Source organism: Apium graveolens, chromosome 3 (assembly GCF_009905375.1).
Source record: "Apium graveolens cultivar Ventura chromosome 3, ASM990537v1, whole genome shotgun sequence".
In the NCBI taxonomy this organism is placed as follows: Eukaryota; Viridiplantae; Streptophyta; class Magnoliopsida; order Apiales; family Apiaceae; genus Apium; species Apium graveolens.
Genome location: NC_133649.1, coordinates 278,156,621 through 278,178,857, shown reverse-complemented (window position 1 = coordinate 278,178,857; position 22,237 = coordinate 278,156,621). Strand labels below are relative to the sequence as shown.

The window sequence follows — 22,237 nt, the reverse complement described above, 5'->3', positions numbered from 1 at the left end:
GAAGACCCCAAGAGTAAAGTTGTTTGCTTTCACTGTAACAAGGTGGGGCACTGAAAGAGGAACTGCAAGGTTTACCTTACAGAATTGAAGAAGAAGAAGGGTAGTGAGACTACCGCTTCTGATTCAGGTATGTTAATGATAGAAGTGAATATGTCATTAAATCAAATTTCTACTTGGGTATTAGATACCGCCTGTGGTTCTCATATCTGCAATTGTTGCAGGGACCAAGGAGAAGTAGGACTCTTGAGGAAGAGGAGGTGATTCTACTGATGGGAAATGGAGCAAGAGTTGCTGCTGAAGATGTAGAATCATTTCATTTACATATGCCTACGGGCAAGACTATTGTTTTAAATAATTGTTATTTTGTTCCCTCGATTGTGAGGAATATTATTCCCATGTAAGACTTGGCTGGATTTTCATTTATTATTGAGAATAATGAATGTTCTACTCTTAGAGATAATATTTTTTATGGACGTGGTACTTTAAATAATGGTCTGTATGTATGTGACATAATTTATTTCAGATTGAACAAACTAATAAAAGAAAAGGGATGATGAAAATCTCACTTTGTAGTGGCAATGCAGTCTCCATTTAGTAGACATGGCAAGAGGACTGCAAATTTGCTAGGAATGGTACACACAGATGTATGTGGACCAATGTCTACGCAAGCCATGGGTAGATTTTCATACTTCATTACTTTCATAGATGATAGATCTGGATTCGGATATGTGTTTGATGAAACACAAGTCTGAAGCCTTTGAAAAGTTCAAAGAGTATAAGTATGAAGTGGAGAAACAAACCAAACATAGTATTATAATTCTTCGATTAGATCGAGGTGGTGAATACTTTAATGGAGTGTTTCTAGATTATCTCTAAGTAAATGGTATAGTCTCCCACTGGACTCCTCCAGATTGGTATCTGAAAGGAGAAATCGAACTTTGTTAGACATAGTTCGGTCCATGATGAGCTATGTAAATCTTCCAGTATTCCTATGGGGTTATGCATTGGAAACCTCAGCATATTTACTGAATATGGTGCCTTCCAAAATCTATTCCTCAAACTTTGTATGAGATATGGAAAGAAAGGAAACCGAGTCTTAAACACGTTAAGATTTGGGGATGTCCAGCTTATGTCAAGAAAGTTGACCCATATAAGCTGGAATATCGATCCGAAAAATGTAGTTTTGTGGGATATCCTAAAGAGACTTTAGGGTATTATTTTTACACCGATCATCGGGTGTTTATCTCCAGACATGCTACCTTCTTGGAAAAGCAGTTTATCCTTGAAGGAAACAGTGGGAGCAAAATTGAACTTGATGAAGTTCAAGAAGCACAAACTACTACGGATCAAGTGGAAACACCTGTTCTAACTGAACAACCTTTTGTGGAACAGCCCATTCGTAGATCAGGGAGAGTGTCTCGCCAACTTGAGAGGTATTATGGCCTTGTCATTGAGAATGACAATGAATTTTCGATCATTGATGATGACGACCCTGTGACCTATAATGAGGCTATGAGTAGTGTTGACTCAGAGAAATGGCATAGTGCCATGAAATCCAGAAAGAAATCTATGTATACGGGATACAAAAGAATGATTAGAGCAGATGGCCAGGTGGAGACCTTTAAGGCCAGGCTTGTGGCAAAAGAATTCAAACAAAGGCAATGGATTGACTTTGATGAAACCTTTTACCTGTAGCCCTGTTAAAATCAGTTCGGATTTTGCTTGCGAATGCTGCTTACTACGACTATGAGATCTGGCAATTAGCCAGATGGTTTTCTTTCCAAGAGAAATGAAAACCTAGTGTGTAAGCTGCTGTGAACCATATGTAGTTTAAAGCAGGCTTCTCGAAAGATGGAACTTTTATTTTGATGAGACAATCAAAGAGTTTGATTTTATCAAAAACGAAGATGAACCATGCGTCTACAAAAGGGTTAGTGGGAGCGCGGTAACATTTCTTGTATTGTATTGAAATAGAGTTGACACACATAACAACATAGTAGACCCACTCACAAAGCTACTTTATGAAAGTCACTTTGATCGTCATAAAAGACAAGATGGGTATTAGATACCAGAGTGATTGGCTTTAGTACAAGTGGGAGATTGAAAGGAATATGTCCTAAGTCCAATCATGTATTAGGATTTAGGAATAACTTTTATGTAATCTGTTTTGATTTCATTGATATTAATAAAGACTTGTTTTGTTTTTATTACGGGCTTTATCTATTTAAGTGTTTAAATAAGATATACCATAGTTTAGAGTAAAGCTTTTTATGGATTATGATGAGATCATAATAGTGAGACCTAAAAAGATGATAACTCTAAACTTAAATAGTTCCTGGTCATAAGATTACTAACTGGTAATTAATAATCCGCAAAGATCGGTACATACTATGCTTGCTTCATTATGAAGGATGTCTGTTCTCATAGACATTTGTGTGGTGACACTATAGCTAGTATGCAGGTGCTTATTATAGAATAAGTTCACTGAACATGACTCGCACAGCTGAACAATTGATGGAGTTCACTCACGTGTCAGCAGTTGTTCACATAGTGATAATTGTACAAGTATCCTTAGACTTGAGGTCATCATAGTCATCTTGTGGACACTGAACTATGCTTTGGTTTAGTTCTTAGTCTCCAGGGACAATTATTAGGGCTCTACTGGGTATAGGAATTTGTACACGAAGATAGTGTATGATCAATAAAGGATCTACCCCTTCCAGTGAAGGAAGCGAATGTTCAAGGCTGATCCACTTATGCTAGTTCAGGAATCTCTGGCCAGAGTAAATGAAATTAGAAAGGAGTTTCTAATTTGCATAGAACTACGCATATTAAATGGTAAGCAAGTGATTGAATTAGATAGGCTTGACACGAGATCCATGCCTTGTATTTAATCGGGACATTGTAGGGTAGAAGGAGTTTATTGTACGGTAACTATTCACTGAATAGGTTCTTGGTATTTTAAGCAGTACATTCATATTATCCGGATAGTCGCGATATGCTGAGAAGTATCCCTCACAATGTAGAATAAATGTGATTAATTAATTAATCATATTTAATAAATTAGAGAATTTATATAAATAATGATAAAATAGTTTTATTATTATTTATTTCTACTACCGGCTTAATATTGAACCTACAGGGTCACACCATAAAAAGAGAATGATTTAATGGTGGAGTTATTAATTAATAATGGCTAATAATTATTTATTTATAAAATAAATAATTAATTGGCAAATTTCATAATTGATTAAATGAGATTTAATTGATTATAAATTAATTAAGAAAAGTTCTTAATATTATTAATTAAGGATTTAATTTTTGGAAATTAAATCAAGAGAGAGAATTATTTCTAAAGTGTTTAGAAAAAGGATTAATAATTAAAAGGTGTTTTAATTATTAATGAGAATAATAAATGGGATAATAATAATATTATTTATGGGAAAATTTCAGCTGAAAATTTTGCCTATAAATACACTATTATAGACCCTATTTTATTCTAACCCACATCAAACCCGAAAACCCAAAAAGTTTGGAAAACCCAATTCTCTCCACCTCCTTCCTCCTCCTTAACATCGTTTTCTTGGTGGATACCGGTGGAGTGCTTCACACTTGAGGAGCAACTGCTAAGGATCTCTGATCGTTGTCTCCGAATTATTATAAAAGGTTAGATTCGATCCCTCGAATTTTTATTCACGATTTATATGCTTTTATTTGGATTTTGTATGTGTAAAAGTGTTTTGCCATGCCCCCGCTGCGTTAAAAATCCAACAATCTATGCATAAGGAGTATTAGATAATTACCTTACTAATTAAGGAAGCTTGGAACTTGAATTTTGAAATTTCTTCTTCTTGAAATGAAGAAAAGCCGAGAGCAAATGTTGAACAAGAAAGGAAATGATTTTTGTGTTTGTGATTTGTTTAGCTTAGCTTGGTTGCTTTTGATTTGATTTTGGTTAATTACCTTATTAACCTTAAAAATTGTGTGGTTAAAAACCAACCACACCTCCTCCCCCCTATGTCATGCTTATGTCACCTTTGCTATGTCATCACCCCTTACTTGCCCTCTTCTTATTGGTTTGATGACCTCATCATCCCTAACCTCCTTGATTAACTCCTAATTGTTTGCCTAATGACCGCTGATCTGTTATACGGTTCGCTTAACTTTCGTTCTCGTTTCTCGTTTGAGGGATCATACCCGGGATCTTATTACTTGGGTTTCCTTAACCTTTATCAATACATTATAATCCTTTTATGATCCTCTATTATAATCCTTTAATTTAAATCCTTTTTATCCTGTTACCTTATACTCAATTCTTTCCGTATCTAGTGGATTTTCGGGAAAAATCAAAGTGTTCGGAATTGGATTCTGACGATCTTTACATACACTTATATACCATATAGAGTACTAATAAAATCTCAGAATATCAATAACAGAACCCCTACATAGTGTGACATGAAAAGTTTTCTCATTCAGCATAATCAGCAAAAACACTATTCATAAGGGTTACAAAAAAGTTCAAAATTTTGGGGTTATTACACTTCCTAAGATACTGGTCATGGAATTGCAATTCAAAGCTTTCAAGTTCTACGAGAAATCACCTCGTTGTGTGCTTATTCTTAAATACTTTAGAACTCGAGGGCGAGTTTTCTTCAAAGGAGAGGAGAATGATGAGGATCAAGGAATAAATATGTTAATTTGGATTTGGTTATGTGTGCTCGTGGTGATGTTCCATTGGAGAAGACACAAACATGGGTTATGCAGCTTACTTGGACAACAAGGAATAAAGGAGCGATGCATGAAGTTGGACAAGTAGCTGATTATTATATTATTATTAATTAGAATTTTGCTTACAAGTTTTTACCTTTCACTTGAAAGGGTTTTTCTTGTTTTAAGCACTTAGGATTTTATTTTCCTATTTGTATTTGGTTTTTGTCTTTTTTCTATTCGGGTTTGGTTTTTAAATTTGTTTCATGGAAGGATTCAGATATTGGCTTATTCAAGCTGATGTTGAATTTCTCTTGGAATCCTTTTCGGTTTGGGTTATTATCTAAGCCTATAAATACCCCACTCATGTAATCTTTTAAGGGAGACAATGGATGATATAAAACTTTTGCTTTGAGATAAACTATGAGTAGTTTTTCTTTTCTCTAAACTTCAATTACTGGATTGTTTTGAAGGTTAGATTCGAATTACTTAGTTTCTGGATTGATCTAAGCAATTTGAGATTCAAAGTTCACGTTTTTGGATTGATTGTGTTCTTTTGAAATATCATTTTCTTCTCTTATCCCTTTTCTTCTTCTTCTTCTTCTTCTTTCTTTATTTTTGGAGAGATCCACATCAATTGAGAATGATGAGGATTAATGAATGAATATGTTAATTTGGATTTGGTTATGTGTGCTCGTGGTGATGTTCAATTGGAGAGGACGCAAACATGGGTTATGCAGATTACTTGGACAACAAGGAATAAAGGAGCGATGCATGAAGTTGGACAAGTAGCTGATTATTATATTATTATTAATTAGAATTTTTCTTACAAGTTTTTACCTTTCACTTGAAAGGGTTTTTCTTGTTTAAGCACTTAGGATTGTATTTTTCTATTTGTATTTGGTTTTTGTCTTTTTTCCAATTCGGGTTTGGTTTTTAAATTTGTTTCATTGAAGGATTCAGATATTGGCTTATTCAAATTGATGTTGAATTTCTCTTGGAATCCTTTTCGGTTTGGGTTATTATCTAAGCCTATAAATACCCCACTCATGTAATCTTTTAAGGGAGACAATGGATGTTATAAAACTTTTGCTTTGAGATAAACTATGAGTAGTTTTTCTTTTCTTTAAACTTCAATTACTGGATTATTTTAAAGGTTAGATTCGAATTACTTAGTTTCTGGATTGATCTAAGCAATTTGAGATTCAAAGTTCATGTTTCTAGATTGATCGTGTTCTTTTAAAATATCATTTTCTTCTCTTATCCCTTTTCTTCTTCTTCTTTCTTTATTTGTGGAGAGATCCACATCAGCACATACAACCAATCAACCACTGACCACTTCTCAATCTCAACCAACTCAACCTACCATCAGAACATATTTCCAGCCAGCTCAATCATCTCAACCTCAACCATCAGTACCTACCATCAGAACTTCATCCTCCACGCCTAAAAGAGAAAAATCTGTTCATAAATCTCCACCAAGGAGAAGAATGATGATTCTTAGGGATGAATGTGATGATGAAGAAGAAGCACAGGTTCATGCATCAGAACCTGTGACAGTGGAAGTTGAAAAGGCAACTTCTTAGAAAGAAACTGAAGCTGAAAATTCTGATATTTTGAAGAGAAAAAGAACTTCAAGTTCTGATGCTAATCAAGCAACTCCTACACCATCCAGGAGATCAAAGAAACAGAGAGCAGGAAGGCATTTGGCACAAACTCCATTTGAGGATACTAATGAGGCTGAGGAAGGAGATCAGGAATCTCTGATCTCAAAGCCAATAGTAATTGAATCTTTGCCACCTCCAACTCAGGCTGAAGACACTGTTCAGGATACAGTGATCACACCTCATGTCTCTCATATTCATGACAATGTTACAGTTGAAGATTCAGGATTAAGTCCTGAAATTGACCTTCATAGGCTGATCATTCCAACTGTGCTCTATCTGGAAGCTCCAACTGCAGCTCAGCCATCTACTGTTAATTCTCCTATCTTACAGACTGAGATACCAACAACTCCAATTCTGGAGATAAATTCCGATGATCAGAATTTAGATGAAGTTACTGCAGAATCACCTTCAGTGACACATACATTAGTACTGTCAGAAGATGATGAGTTTTCTGCAAGTTCTGGAGAGTCAGCTCCAGTTAATACTCCAGTTCCCATTCTTGGAAAGGAGGCACTGATTGAAAAGTTTGTTGAACAAGCTGCTCCTGTTCCTTGGGAAGAAACTCACAGAGGGGTTGAGTGGACCAAGAAGTGAAATGAATCTAATTTCATTCCAAGCTCAAAAGTTCTGACAGAGCATATTGCCAAAGATGATGAGCTGATGACAAATTCTGATTTCAAAACACAACTCAAAGTCACAGCTCTAAGTATCAAGTCTCTTCAAGGTTAACACTCTACAACTCATGAAAAGGTTGACAAACTTCTGGAAAAAGCTGAAAAGATGGATATGGAGATCAAGCTAGATAAAAAGCGGTTTATCAGACCTATTTCTGAGAAAGTTGAAGCTATTGAGAAGGTACAAGAACAGCAACAAGCCCAAATTACTGAGGTTCTGCAGAATCAAGCTTCTCAAAAAGCTCAACTTAATGAAATTCAATCTTCAGTAGAACTTCTTCTCTCTCCCCTACTATTAGATGATGCCAAAAAGGGGAGAAGGTAGTTAAGTTTAAATGCTCATCTACTCAAATACTAAAGAAGAAAGATGATAAAGGTGATGACCAGGGAAATCCTAGCAAGGGCAATGGTCAAGGTCAAGGGCACAACAGCAAAGTTTCTTCAAGGAAACTAATTTCTGATGCTAGTAAATTTTCTACTCAAAAGAAGACAAGTTCTGGTGCTGTAAATGCTTAAAATCTGATAGCAAGTTCTGATTCTGATGTTCTGATTCAAGCTGAAAGTCAAGACTCTCAGAAGTTTTTGCAAACTCTGAAGCTCAAGGGAAAGCAGACTACTGTCTACTACAAAGATCCTAAAATTCAGACACTTGATGAAGAAATTGCTAGAAGATTATTTCTCAAGCATAATCCTGGAATGGATTTAGAGAATTTAAAGGAGGAAGAAGCTATATTTGCAGCTGAGAAGATAAATCTAAAGCTTCTAATGCAAAGAAACCTCCAAGGCCTAAGGCAAAAGGCATTGTGATCAAGGAAAAGTCAAATTCTGAGGCTTCAAAGCCCAAGACAAGATCACAGATTAATCCCAAAGATAAAGGGAAAGGAAAAGTTGATGAACCAACAAAGCCACAGGAGATGAAGATTCCTCAAATCCTGATGAAACCTGTGTGCAAAATGGTTCAAGTTTATGATGATACTACTGTTGAAGATGAAACTGTTCAAATTCTGAAAAGAAGGAAGATAACTGAAGAATCCAAGATAACCTCTGACAAAGCTCAAGTTGTTCAGAATGAAGAACAGCAAGCTACAGAAGAAACAGTCATTAAGAAATCAATCTCTGACAGTGCTCAAGTTAATTTAGACAAGATGAAAGTTGCTGATAAGAAGAAACTCCTATAGAAAAATGTTAAACCATCAGATCCAAAGAAAAGCCAATTGTTATCTGATTTCATGACTGTTGGATTGAAAGCCAGAGAAGCAAGAGACGGAGCTAGACTAGGTTCTGATGAAGCCAAAATTAAGACAAGAGTTGAAGTGCTTACAAGAGATCCATTCTTATTGACTGACAAACCTCTTGAAGAAGTTACACAGAAATACCTTGACAAGGTTATATCTGTTCAAGTGGTACTGGATGCTCATGATAAGCATAATGTCAAAGAAAATCTGATTCTATTTCTTGAAGATGGAAGAACATATCAAATGTCAGAATCAGATGTGCTGAACAAATCTCTAAAAGAACTTCAATTCTTTCATTATCTTTTAGAGATAAAGTCTGAGATTACTAGGAGATGGTCAAATTTCATTATGAAGATCATAAGAGATAAAGCAAGAATTTCTGATTTAAGGGTTACAGAATTCATTCCTAATATAGTTGAAGATGATGGAAGTGAAATTCCAATGAAGAAGCATTCTGCTAAACTTGAAGTCATTCTAAAAGAGAAATGTATGTGCTACAATGAAGACTTTTCTCTTCCAAGGGTGATCAGACTTGATGATGGTTTGGAAAGAAATCACATCTCAGCACTAAGGACTGTAATCTACTAGATTGGAAGTCAAGGTGAAGAATTGAAGCAAGTCAAAGCTAAAATAGCTCAAGTCCTGAGGAGTAAAGAAGAAAAGTTGATATCAAACTTTGTCAAGATTCACTTTGGATTCAGATTGACTCAGTAAGATTGGTTAAAGTTACAAGGACTGTAAGTTGTAGTTAGTTATCTAATTAAGCTCTCATTGTATTTGTACTTAAATGTTTTTGACATCATCAAATCTATTAACTTGTATATTTTTCATAATTTACAAGTTGGGGGAGATTGTTAGATATATTTGAGATGTCATGTCTAATCTGATTTGTGTTTAGTTTTCAGAACTTAACAACATGACATATCATGCCTTACTGAAATCAGAACTTACTGAAGTCAGAACTTAATATCAGAACTTAAGGCGTCAGAAGATATATATCAGGACTTAAGTGCAGGAAGACTTCAGATAAGGAATGCGACATTTTACAGGAGAAGATCTGGACTAAAACAAAAGAAGATATGCATGAAGAGTTAGAGGACTAGAAGACTTGTAGAAGATATGTGATTGATATATTTTAGGAGACAGAATTATATTCCATATCAATTAGAATATATCTTGTAACTGTGTACTATATAAACACAACTTAGGGTTTACACTATATGTGTTATCATTATCGAGAAATATTATTCATTGTAACCTAGCAGCTCTTAGTGATATTGTTCATCACTGAGAGAGAACAACAGTTCTATTGTAACAGAGTTTATTTGAATATACTTGATCTTTGTTACATACCTGTGTTGAAATCGATTTGACTGTATAAACACTATATTCAACCCCCTTCTATAGTGTTGTGTGACTTAACATCCCCCACTCCCTTTAGGGCACCAGTAACTGAATCCACTATCAGACAATGTGTGGGAAAGAAACTGAATTCGCAGTGAGCATCCTTTACTAATTTTTGAACAGATAGAAGGTTGTGCTGAAAGTTAAGAACACATAGAACTTTCTCAAGGAGTAAACCAGATTCTAGAGTAGTAGTACCAATGTGAGGAATATGTGCCTGTGCGCCAGTTGGAAGGTTGATTTGTAATGGGGTGGGTATTGTCTGAATAGAATGAAGGTTAGTAAGATGAGGCGTCATGTGGTCGGAGGCCCCGCTGTCAATAATCCAATCTTTGACGTGGCTAGAGGATTGGAAACAAGAAATCATCCCAGAGAAATGTTCAATTTCATCATCCATTTCCGACAAATTGGGGGTTTTGGTTTGAAGTTGTGGCAAAAGATTAACCAACTGGGCCAACTGTTGGGGTGAGAATAGAAGAGCTGGGTTATTGTTCATAGGTCGAGCTTGGTCTGTAGCAGCTATTTTAGGTGTAGAAGACCATCTGGTTTGTGGTTTTTATTTATAAGCTGGTTTTGGTGGTGGTTTTCCATATTTAGGGTGCCATGGTGGATAGCCTGCAATGGTCCAGCATTTGTCACCAGAGTGACCCCGAATGCCACAAACAGTACATGAGATGGGAGGCTTATCAAGACTGGTTTTTAGTGCTGAGAACTTGCTATACATGGATGAAATAACATCATCTGCTCTGTCAGATTTTAAGATATCACGTTGTGCTTCTTCTTACATTAAAGCTACACAAGCGGTCTCAACAGTAGGCAGGGGCTACATTATTAACAGATTGCTTCTCTGAGCATTGTAGCTGTCATTGACTCCGTTTAAAAACTGAAAAAGTTTAGCTTCGTCTCTATGGGACTCAATAACACTTAACAGTTTGGTGACTTCTTGAAAGGGGGAGGAGATAGTAGCAACATATTAATGCCATCGAGTTCTTCCCACAAAGATTTAATCTGAGTGTAGTACTCATTTACAGACATACTATTTTGTTTTAGTTCATATAGTTCTTTATTCAATTTGTATTTTCGAGAACCATTAGTGATAGAAAAGCATTTTTCAAGATTTTGACAAATTTCCCTCGCAGTACTCATATACATTACAGATCTACGAATAGTAGGTGAAAGGTTAAAGGTTATCCAGGCGATTGCAGGTCTCCCAGAGCTCTGCTTTTTGAGGATCGTCACAGGGAAGAGGCACTGTTCCAGTAGTAAATCCAAGTTTGCGTTTTGAGGCGAGATTTATCTCCATAGTACGTTTCCAAGCTCTGTAGTCAGAATGTCCTTGCAGTTTATCCACTTGTATTGAAGCAGCATTATCAGAAGGGTGTAGAAATAATGGGTTCAACATATCTTTAAATGATACGCGCTCAGAGGAGGAAGAAGAAGAGGCCATTTTTTAGAAAGTAGATCTGAGATAGAGAAGAATGAAGTTGTTGAAAATTAAAGAGAGTAGATCTGATGTTTACGAATAAGGGTAATGAGGAATCATATTCATACCAGTTTTAGCAATACTCTGATACCATGATGAGTTTAATCATTTTAGCTCACAAGACATTGCACTGGGTTTATAGGGAGAAAAGAGAATAGCACAGAAATAATTGTATTGAGATGATAATTGTGTTTTAGGAGATACAGGTGTTCCTTACCGATAATATATTTGAGTCATGATAAATGATAAAAGATATGGTCCCCTATCTCTGAAATAACATAATGACAAAGATAGATTGGATACTATATGCATAGAAGTAAACTAGGCCAATCAATTGTGGGTATTGGGCCTGTTTCCTTAATACTAATCCATAAATTTCATTTCATTTATAAACCCATTCCCAGATTTACTTGTCAGTCCATTGCCACATTGCAATTCATACAACTTAATCTGCACTTGGAATATAATGAGCCTTACAAAATAAAATGAAGAAGAAGCTCGTCTTATCTTTTCTTTTCAATGATTCAAGTTGAACTTTGCATAATTAAACCGAGCTAAAACTAATATGTTTGGACTCTGACCAACTTTTAAGCAATACAAATTCACGTTCAAATATTAAATTGTTAGCAAGTTCTATTCCTTTTAGTTATCGGCTCCTGCCAAACTAGTTTATAAAATTAGTCTTAAATTAAAAATGAAATGAATTGTTTTAATTTAAAATTCAAGAGAGTTTTTTTTCTAAAAAAAATCTTAAAGAAAAATTCTAGATAGTCTCAAAATCTTTTATAATTATTTTTCAAAAGTAAAAGTGTCAATTTTGTAATTGGTGATATCATACATGTAATCCGTGTTAGCCTCTCAGTTCCAAAATCCTAGTCATTATTTGACAAAAAATTTATCTTTCTTAATATTGGTTAATTTTCAAAAGAGACTATTAAAATGTAACCAATGGAGTATTTACAAACATTGTTGATTTTCTTTTGAATACCAAGCATTGTTAATTTAAAAAAACAGATTCTCTGTCCTAATTCTTCAAAGTCATAATAGCTCTTTTAACTTATATTCTATTAGTAAAATTCATACCCACTAATTTTATAATATATACTCACATATATTATTGGAAAACCCATACTTTTGGTAAATATTAAAGTAACTTTACTGCAATCATGTAAAATGACGTTAAAGTGAAACTTAAAATGGAAAAAATCCAAAGGAAGATGAAAAAATATTAAACATATTTAAAATACGGTGTATGTATATTGTATAGTGCTTACTAGATTGATTCCTTGTCATTCATGCACACTGTGAAATTGTTTGGTAGTGGTCAGAAGTTGCTGGAGGTGGTACTGCACCAATACATTAGCAGTTGAAAAAGCAAGTACCAAAGCACAGATAGATATAAATTTATATACTTATATACAGAGAGAGTGAGAGAGTAGTTGTGTGTGAGAGAAACATTGATTACAAGAGAGAAAGAAAGAAAGGAGGTAAAGACATTGCTTGGGGAAAGCATATATGGAGTTGGCAGAGGGCGCAGAAGCCCCTCTTAAAAGCTTTTAGAGAGAGCGCAACAGCTGCTACTCTACTCTACTGCCCACCAATCATTCATTTCTTTTTATATTTCTTTTTATTATTTCTACAAACCCAAATTAATTAACATCACTTTCAATATTTTGTTTTAGATTAAATTCTCAAATTTTGTTTAATATTATCAACTTTTTGAAAAGTTTTCGATTCAATTCTTAATATTTTTTATTTATTCAATTTTTAAAATCCAATTAATATTTATGAATTATTTTTTAAATTATTTTTTTAATTTTAAAATTACACTAATATATTTAATATTATTAAAATATTTTAATATATTCATTTTTTATTTTAATGAATAATTATAATTAATTCTCATTTTATCGATTAATCTATAATAAGTAATTGAGTTGATCCGTATTTCGATTCCCGTTTTTTGGAGTTTTAAAAAATGATAAAATAGCGAAGGAAAGTTAAAAAAGTGAGTAAAGTAGTAGGACCGATTAATATTATATGTATAAAGTAAGTACAGTGGAGAGAACGAGTAGATTCGGTTATTTTCAAAATTATAATTTTTTTTATTTTTGAAAAATTTGGAAATATAAATCATTGAAAGACATAAACAAATCGAAGGGACCGCGGGAACGCTAAAAAAATAAACACTCGAGACATCTGGTAGGTCACATCAATCCATAGAAAGGAATGAGTCACACAGTAACAATAGAATCAATCCCATAAACCTTTTTTTTTTTTTAGTTTTTTTTACTTTTTTATATAAAATTATATATTCTCGTGACTCACACCTTGTAAGTTTAAACCCGTTTTTATCTAGTCCCATTGTTTTTTTGCTAAGTAGTCCCATTGTTTACTTTTACATACAAATGTTATGTATTTTAACTTTTCTTTTTTAAATGATTAGAGTTGAATTTTGCATAATGCAAACGAGCTAAACTTATATTTGCTTTGACAAACCTTTTTAGTAATAATATACAAATTCATGTTTAACCTATTGTTGACAATAAATTATTAGCAAATTTTTTGCCTACTCCCGGACTAATTGATAAATTAGTCTTAAATAAAAAAATAAAACAGAATTCTTCAAATTCAAATGTCAGTAGAATTTTTAAAATTTTTGAAATCTTAAAAATAATTCAATTTTTGTTCAAATGTACAAATATTATAATAAGTGACATCCTTTTAAAAAATGGCTAGCCATACAAAAATCTCACAAATTAAAACTCATGTGTTATTTAGAAACTTTTAGGAAGTTTTTTTAGAATATCTAGCATTGTTAATTTTAAAAACTTCTTCTCTATCCTAATTTTTAAAAGTCACTAATAGCTCTCTAACTTGTGTTGTATCAATAAAAATTCATACCCCGCATATTTTAGCAGATTTAATTTAACACTAAATTATAAATAAAGATTTAGTTTAAAGAATATGATTGAAATTTGATACATACTATAAGTGGCTATTACATGGATGATAAAAAAATTGATGTAAACTAATATTAGAACTATGCACAATACTCAATTGTATTGGTATAATAATATACAAAAAGATTAATTTGAAATACATTGTGTGTGTACATAGAGCAGAGATAGCATTGAAAGAAGGAGTGGAAAAAGAGTGACAAAGGAGGAGTACGTGATGGATGAAAAGATAAGAGGAGTAACTACAACTAGTAAGAGGGAGAGAGAGAAAAGAAAGAGGAGAGAGATCAATAATGAAGGAGGGATGGGGAGATGGGACCAGCTGAAGTGGGATGGCAGGGCGTGGAAGAGGACGAACATGACTTTGTCGGGTTGATTTATGCTCCTCCTCTACCCCTCTCTCTAACATCATCGCTTGTTTTCCACTTCTACTCTTCCTATCCTTTACATCTATGTATGTACATTTTTATTACACTACACACAGTATTAAAATTAACAAAAATTAACAAGGACATAGGAGTAACACTTAAGCTGGTGTTGGGTTACAGCTACAGATAAGTGATTAAGCTAACCTAAAGCAAAGCTAGCTTCAATACAAGCAACCAAGCTGTCTCATGCTACCTACTACTATTCCCCATATGCCCCCTGCTGGAACCTCTGCAACACCACCCTTTACCCCTAGCCTAGCCTACTATCCTACTACATCCCTCCACTCCTTTTCTTTCACCCTCATCCTCCCAACACACAATTTATGCTTAGATTTGTTTGCCTCTCTTTATATATTATCCTCCTCTCCCCTTAATTTTTTACTAGATACTAATACATCTCGCCTTCTTAAAAGGAGATTTACAAGACCCCATATCTCCTCCTCCTTAATTAACACATCTAAGTCCCTTATCTCTTTGTCTAATTTCTTTTGATTGGTTATTATCAATTAAAATCCAAGAATGGCACAGAATGGTACTGAGAAGGAAATGAGAATGCCACCTGGTGCCTCTTGGTCATCAGAAACCCTAGATCATAACAACAACAACAATAACAACACTAGTCCCAATCATCATCACCACCTTTCTGAACATCATCACCAAGATCTATCAGATCGGTTCCAAGTGATGCCTATCTCCGTCGGATCTAAACTCAAACTCCCCACAAAATATCGCGAATGCCTCAAGAACCATGCTGCTACAATCGGCGGCCATGTCACTGACGGCTGCGGTGAATTTATGCCAAGTGGAGAGGACGGAACCCTAGAAGCTCTCAAATGCGCTGCATGCAACTGCCACCGCAACTTCCACCGCAAAGAATCAACTAATCCATATGCTGCCGACACTTCTGAGTTTTCAAGAACCACCGCACTTCATCCACTTCCGCTCCCACTCCCAGCTCCAATGCCTTCCCCGTCGACTAACCGACACCGAAATGTTCATAATCATACCCCGCTTAATATGCATTCAAATCACTGGGCTCCAGTTCCGCCAGTGAAGATGTCATTTGGGAGCGGAAGTGGAGCTGCAACTGACTCTTCCAGTGAAGAGCTAAACTTCAATGCCGGGGGCGGGGCAGTGGCCCCGCCTTACGGGTCGCCGAAAAAGAGGTTTAGAACGAAGTTTACGCAGGAGCAGAAGGAGAAGATGATGGAGTTTGCGGAGAAAGTAGGGTGGAGAATCCCGAGAGAAGATGATGCGCAAGTACAAAGGTTTTGTGGGGAGATTGGAGTGAAGAGACAGGTGTTTAAGGTTTGGATGCATAACAATAAGAGCACTTCTGCTGTGTCTGCACCTGCTGCACCTCATATTGTTAACATTGATGCTGCTGCTGCTGTTAATGCTGGTGAGATAATCAAAGATAAGCAAATTCAAGACTCTACTTATGGGGATTGATGATGGAGGTAGCTAGCAAGATGTAGAGCCAGAGGTAAAGCTGCCTTATCATTTAATTCAAGTACACCTCTCCTAAGATAGTTTAAATTAATTGGGTTCAAGAAAGAAGTCTTTGTTATTTTCATAATTTTAAGTAGGAATTGATGTCTATGTCTGTGTTTATAGAGATATTGATCTAGCTAGCTAGTGTAGAATGTTTGATTTTATTCATGTGCTCAAACTGAATCCCTAGCTACTTATATAATTAAGTATTAGGAGTATTAATTTGTCTTATTCTTTAGTTAATTACATCATTATGCACTTTTTGAGTTTGATGTGATAAATCAGCTCTAGGTCATCTTGCATATCAAAAAAGTATATATACAAGAAAGTGTGCAATAATATTGAAAACTAAGTTATCTGCTTGTCGGAAAAAATGACCTGAAAGTTCAGGTATGGAGAATTGTTATAGAATACCAAATTTATTCCTTGAATTAAGAGCCTGGCACTAATATAAAAATGAAGCTAGATCCTAGAAGGGTTGAATTATGATAATCTTTTATTTATCACAAACAAGTAAGGTAATTAGGTATTATCTTCTTCATAGCATCATTTTTGTAGGCCTATTCATGAACAGACGGTCCAATAATCTGTATTGTTTTAACTCGAAATATATTCCAGTCATAACATATATGATATAATCACCTTAAGCCTTGTTCTTGCATGGCTGATCAGTGGAGTAATATTAATCAAAGTAGAGGGGAATGTGTGTTTTATATACAAACGCACCCTTTTTAAACATTTCTTGGAGCCTAATAACATGTGTGTTCGTACAAATGCCCGACGCCTTTATGTTTATGGTGCAATTTTCCAGTTAATTCTTTCATGCTCGATCTGCAGATGTTAATGAAATTCATACTGCTGTCAAGTATCAATTTCTAAATTGTTAAAGATGAATAAAAATGAGGTTGGAATTTTGGAACTTGGTCTTGTGCACTGTTATGGAAATTGACTGATTTTTCAAAAAAAAGTCGATAAATTGTTTAAAAATTGGTGAAAAATATTTGTTCGATTTGACCGATTTCTAATAAATTGTCAATAAATCATCCGATTTTTTAAAAAATGTCCGATAAATCATAAATCATACCTCAAATAAATAATTTTGATTTCCAAAATCTGTAACACTAAGTAATAAATAAATAAATAAACTAAAAAAAGGAGGCAGGGGTGTAATAAAACCGCAGGCTGAGACAAAACAGCCAGGAAATGCAATGCAAGAGACGAACAGCATTCATGCGCACTGCGCACCATATGTACCGCACATTTAGCGTTTATCTGTTCTTCCAATTAATAAAATGAAATTTTAAGTTCGCAAATTTTTATGTACCATCATATCCACGTATTTTCTATGCTAATAAAATTTAAAAATATCACAAATTATAAGTGTGGGAAGAAAAAAAATCAAACCTATTTAGAGTTCATCTTTTCCCAATAAATTGAATTACACAATTTTTTTTTAGAATACATTTTATTATTTTGCGGTATAAAATTATTGACATTATTTTTCTGCTAACCTAGCAACTATATAACAAACACACTGTTCCTACCGTCCAAATACCAGGTAGGAATTGTTTTTTCTTTCTAACTTATTTTTATCAAATTTTGAAGCGATAAGAAAGGATCCTTTAACTTAAAAATTCGTAAATAAAGACGAGTAAAAAATAGGTCAATAGAAAATTTTGGGTAGGAAAAGGTCATTTCACTTGAAAATCGATGGGAAAAGTAGAGTAGAAAATAGGTCGGTAGAAAGAATAATTAGCGGAAATTTATTTGTACAGTACATTTTGTATGAAGCGAATAAATTCCTTTGCTAGAGGCATTTGGCAATTCGGAGTAATTCAGTAGTCCGACTATTTGTTTGCCTGACAAAAAGAAATAGCCTGACTATTTGGAAAGAAATATATTTTTCAATCGATTCTTCATGTAAAATTTATACTGAACTACGGAGAATTGTAATTGCGAGGTGCATTAGTCAAAAAATGTTATGATTTAACTTAATGTAAAATTTTGTTTTAATACATCTATCTATATTATTCTATTAAAAACGAAATAATGAAATTTTGGTTGATAGTCGGTCTGGTCACCGTAATTATAATAATATTTTAAATAAAAAACTCTTATAAATAAATAAATATTTACGATAGAATTAATGAATTATAATATGTATAATGATTTTGGTTTAAACAAAATATTATATAATATTCACCCGGGCCAGGTTAAACAAAATAATATTATTGATCCAATAGTAAATAAAAAATAAAAAAGAACTACATAGTTAGTTGAATTTGCATTAAAACAAATTAATAAAAATTATTGATTCCGCTAAAAATATTATATTATTGGATCAAGCTAAAATAAAATTTAAAACTGAAAGAAAATTTTTTTGGTCCAGATAATGTCATCATTCTAAATAATATATATTATCTATTCGGTATAAACAAAATAACATTCACCGCAGGCTAAAATAAAATTAAACAAAAAACTAAGTATAATTAGCTAAATTTGGTTGATATAACGAGCCTCAAGCTAAATCATATTATTAAAAATTCAAAAAAATTAATTTCATAATTTAAAATTTTCACTTCAAAATAAAATTTTAAAAATTATATAATATTAAACCAATCCGTGCATCGCACGGGTTTTAGTTAGTATATATTGTACCTATATTATTATTTATGTTTTAATTTGTTGGTGATTTCATAAAATATTGTAAATATTGCGCATGCCTCGAGATTTATCGCGTGCTCTTGTTCCTCGGGTTAATTAAGCAAAATTCATACGCGCACAATATAACTAGAATTTAAAGGAGGATATAAAAGAAATAAATACTACAATTTACAAATTATAATATCATTGAATTGTAGTATATGACAATCTGATGAAAAGCCCTTGCAATTATGGAGAACAACTGAAATTTAACTGTATATGTATATCATTGCATTAATTTTTCAACAGCGCTTATTATATAAAGCTCTTACAACATGACTTAGGAATTAACTTTAATATCGCTCAATCTTAAGACCATGACTAATCAAGAGCAAACACTACTTAAAAAGTTTAACTATATATAGCTTCTTGATTGTAAAATCCAAGTACAATTAGTTCCACTATCGTATATTTATAATTACGTACTTAGGGGTGTTACACATCTGGCATCTTCGAAACCACGACCTGCTGGAGTTGGAGTTCCATTTCTTTCCCATTAATACTGTCGGCCTTGTATATCTTGGTTGGTGTATAAAGCTTCCCTTGGGATGGCTGGCCTTTATTCTGGACCTTAAGCTCATCGACTTCGTAATTAGCCTCCTTCCTAGCGTTCTTGTATACGCAGTAGAGCATCATTTGAGCAAAACCAAGTAGGAATCCCAGAATATTTGGCAACTGTCCATGGATGCAAAGACACGACAAATTTTTCAGTGAAGAACTTCTATATAAGTATGCATACAAGATTTTCCCTCGCAAAAGGGTAATTAACTAATTACTATGTAGTTGTAAGACTGGTCTGAATTGTATATTTAGGTACTTACAGCAATGTAGTAATCTTTCACAAAAAACCCGTAAAAGAACCACATGGTAGCACATAAAGTGAGGCAAAATGAGAGGTTAAATGGCATGAATTCCACGCTCTTCGTCTGTATCACTTGTTTCTGCACCACCAAAAGTGTTTAATGAAATGATTGTTCTATCAAATTTAAGCGATTATGTATACACTGTTAATTAATCAGCACATCTAAAATCTTAAAGTAGAAGAAGAAGGTACCTACATGATCTTATGTTATTCAAGAATCAAAAGACACATACCATGATGCTTAAAGGAGCAGCGAAAACAGCAATATTGATTGCAGCGCATATCCATCCTACGAGTGTGACTCTGTCAGGACCCCCCTCCACCAGGAGCAAAGAGAATAGCATAATGATAACAATGCCCCCCACGTTGAATATGAGTATCAGCCCGATTGTGAAGGTCTGCACATCGATTAATCCAAGTTGAGGTAGCGGCTTTTTTAGTAGCTACAAATCTAAAAGTTTGTTTTATCTTGAGTTGCATGCATAAATACATTATCTGTAACCGTAATTGGATGCAAAAATGAGAGAGAGTTGGATACGGACCCTGGATTTCTTGGATGCATAAAACACATACAAGAAGAGGTAGATTGATTCAATAACACATCCAATGCCATTGATGCTTACAATCATATATGCATTTGTCTTTAGAAAGGCATAATACAGAAGTAAGGCTGCACTAAAGAGTGCTACTGAATATGGTATCGATTGAAATCCATCTGATGATTTCTTCTTCCAAATCTGGTAGAAAGTTGGCCTGATCACGAGAATTATAGAAACGAGTTATACAAATCACCACAATAGCTCTAAAATTTATAGGGTGAGTGAGCGCAGACACACACAAATGCATGTACAGTATCTTGCAAAAATTCTAAAGTTGAACTTACAAGGGTGCCAGGAAAACCAGAAAAGATATAATATTTCCTGCACACAACCAAAAGTAAAGTAAAAATTTAATGATAAAGTATGTAAAATGGACATAAAGGTTCTAGACATTGCAAAGTCTACATATGCAATGAAAGGAACTCATTCAAAAATTGTCATGCATGCAGGGATGTTTAATTTGTAAATACCTAAGAGGCCGAAAATGAAAGCCAGAAGTTCGAAACTCAGAACAGCTGCCATTTCTCTAAATCAAGCTCTAATTGATTGGCAGGAAAGAAGCACACTTTTTCTCAGTGTCTAACTGAAAATCAAATTTTTGGCATGAATGTTGTTTACAGCAAGCAAGCGTTTATATACTAATCATCCCGGAAACAATTTTAAACTTAAGATATGACTTGTTGACGCAAATGTGTGGCAGGGAACTTGCCTCATGTATCATGCAAAACTAAGAGGACATTAATTACAAGTTCAGGTCCTAAGCATTAAGCAATACCAGATTGATGAACTGTCTGATCTCCATCCACATATCATTTTCATAACCAATTAGCTGAGTTTATATACGGCGTGTATAATTTTGTAAGCAAGTTTCTTAATATCTGATTTAGTATAAATTTATTTACAGTCAAAGACGGCTAGTGAGTTCCTCCTGTTTCTTAAGTTTTGGACCCAGAGATGGGCCTTCCAGTCAAGGGATTTGCGGAGTCTTTCTCTATGGTTAATCCTCTATAGACTATATATAGTCAAAGTGTAAATGTATGCCTAAGTTGCAACTACCGGGGCTAATGCTGCATAACGAAAACTAGTCTAAATCCGAGTTTCGGGTGGTAAATAATTATAAAAAATACTTCTTTATTTCTAGTTAAGTTAAATAACTATGTTATTTGATCCTAGTAAAAAAAATAGTTTTAGATACTCTGATCAGGAGATGAGGAGCAACAAGATCCACAGTATCGTCCGACACACACATCCCTGATATATTGTGTGTGAGTTTAAGTTGAAAGACGTTACAGAAAGTTGGGCATAATTGTTCTTCAAGAACTTGGCAATGTAGCAAGTTTTCCAACATATTGATGGGAGAATGTTTAATTCTAATATTCTGGTGCGGCAAGCCCACTTCTCTCTTGCTTTTCTACCAGATATTTTGACTCAAAATATATAATTAACATAATTTAAAGTTTGTATGTATGCTAGAAACTGCAAGTTATTGCTTGATTTCTTCAATTTCAGGTAACATTGCATAACATTATGATAATGTTTAATGGTTGATACAAGTGCCGTGGTACACAAACCCATTTCATTACGGGGGGCTTTAACATAAACCTCTTCATATTAATCAACAGCTTAGGTGCATGCTTTAAATTAAACACTAATACAATGTAAACATCAATTATGTACAAGCACTGATGTTTTTTTCTCTGTTTTTGCTGCAGATCTATGTACGCACGCAAGCAGATGTCCTCCTGTTACCTGCATGAGTTGGTTATAATATTGCCAAATCCCCTTGTTTTATTACCATAATATGTAGATTGTCTACTTGTATTTCTTAATTTTGAGGACTGCAAAGGGATGTTAACAATTTCTGAGGTCGAATAACCATCCCTTCTGTAGATTTGTTGTTTGCGAAGTACAACGTGAATACATAGATCACTGCAGTTTATTTCAGGAAATTTTAACGTGATTAACAGGTTGGAGAATGAGACTTTAATAACGATCCTGTTTGACAATTACAGTTAAAACTG

General features: G+C 34.1%; 2 protein-coding genes and 1 long non-coding RNA gene across 3 annotated transcripts; 1 reads left to right on the top strand and 2 right to left on the bottom strand.

Moving 5' to 3' along the window:
• Positions 1 to 10,781: 10,781 nt before the first annotated feature.
• LOC141713407 (uncharacterized) lies at positions 10,782 to 12,724 on the bottom strand. The gene is made up of 2 exons (XR_012571954.1): positions 12,445 to 12,724; positions 10,782 to 11,620 (listed from the first exon to the last, which is right to left on the bottom strand). It is a non-coding gene; the product is annotated as an uncharacterized LOC141713407 (long non-coding RNA).
• A 1,744-nt stretch (positions 12,725 to 14,468) lies between these two features.
• Positions 14,469 to 16,318, top strand: LOC141713406 (zinc-finger homeodomain protein 2-like). Its single transcript, XM_074516804.1, has one exon. It carries the CDS (start codon positions 15,078 to 15,080, stop codon positions 16,008 to 16,010), a length of 933 nt encoding a protein of 310 aa, XP_074372905.1. The 5' UTR covers positions 14,469 to 15,077; the 3' UTR covers positions 16,011 to 16,318.
• Positions 16,319 to 18,958: 2,640 nt separating this feature from the next.
• LOC141713403 (bidirectional sugar transporter NEC1-like) lies at positions 18,959 to 20,808 on the bottom strand. Its single transcript, XM_074516802.1, has 6 exons — positions 20,687 to 20,808; positions 20,501 to 20,537; positions 20,160 to 20,370; positions 19,851 to 20,015; positions 19,577 to 19,696; positions 18,959 to 19,430 (listed from the first exon to the last, which is right to left on the bottom strand). The coding sequence occupies exons 1-6, from the start codon at positions 20,736 to 20,738 to the stop codon at positions 19,191 to 19,193; spliced, it is 825 nt and encodes a 274-aa protein (XP_074372903.1). The 5' UTR covers positions 20,739 to 20,808; the 3' UTR covers positions 18,959 to 19,190.
• Positions 20,809 to 22,237: the final 1,429 nt, after the last annotated feature.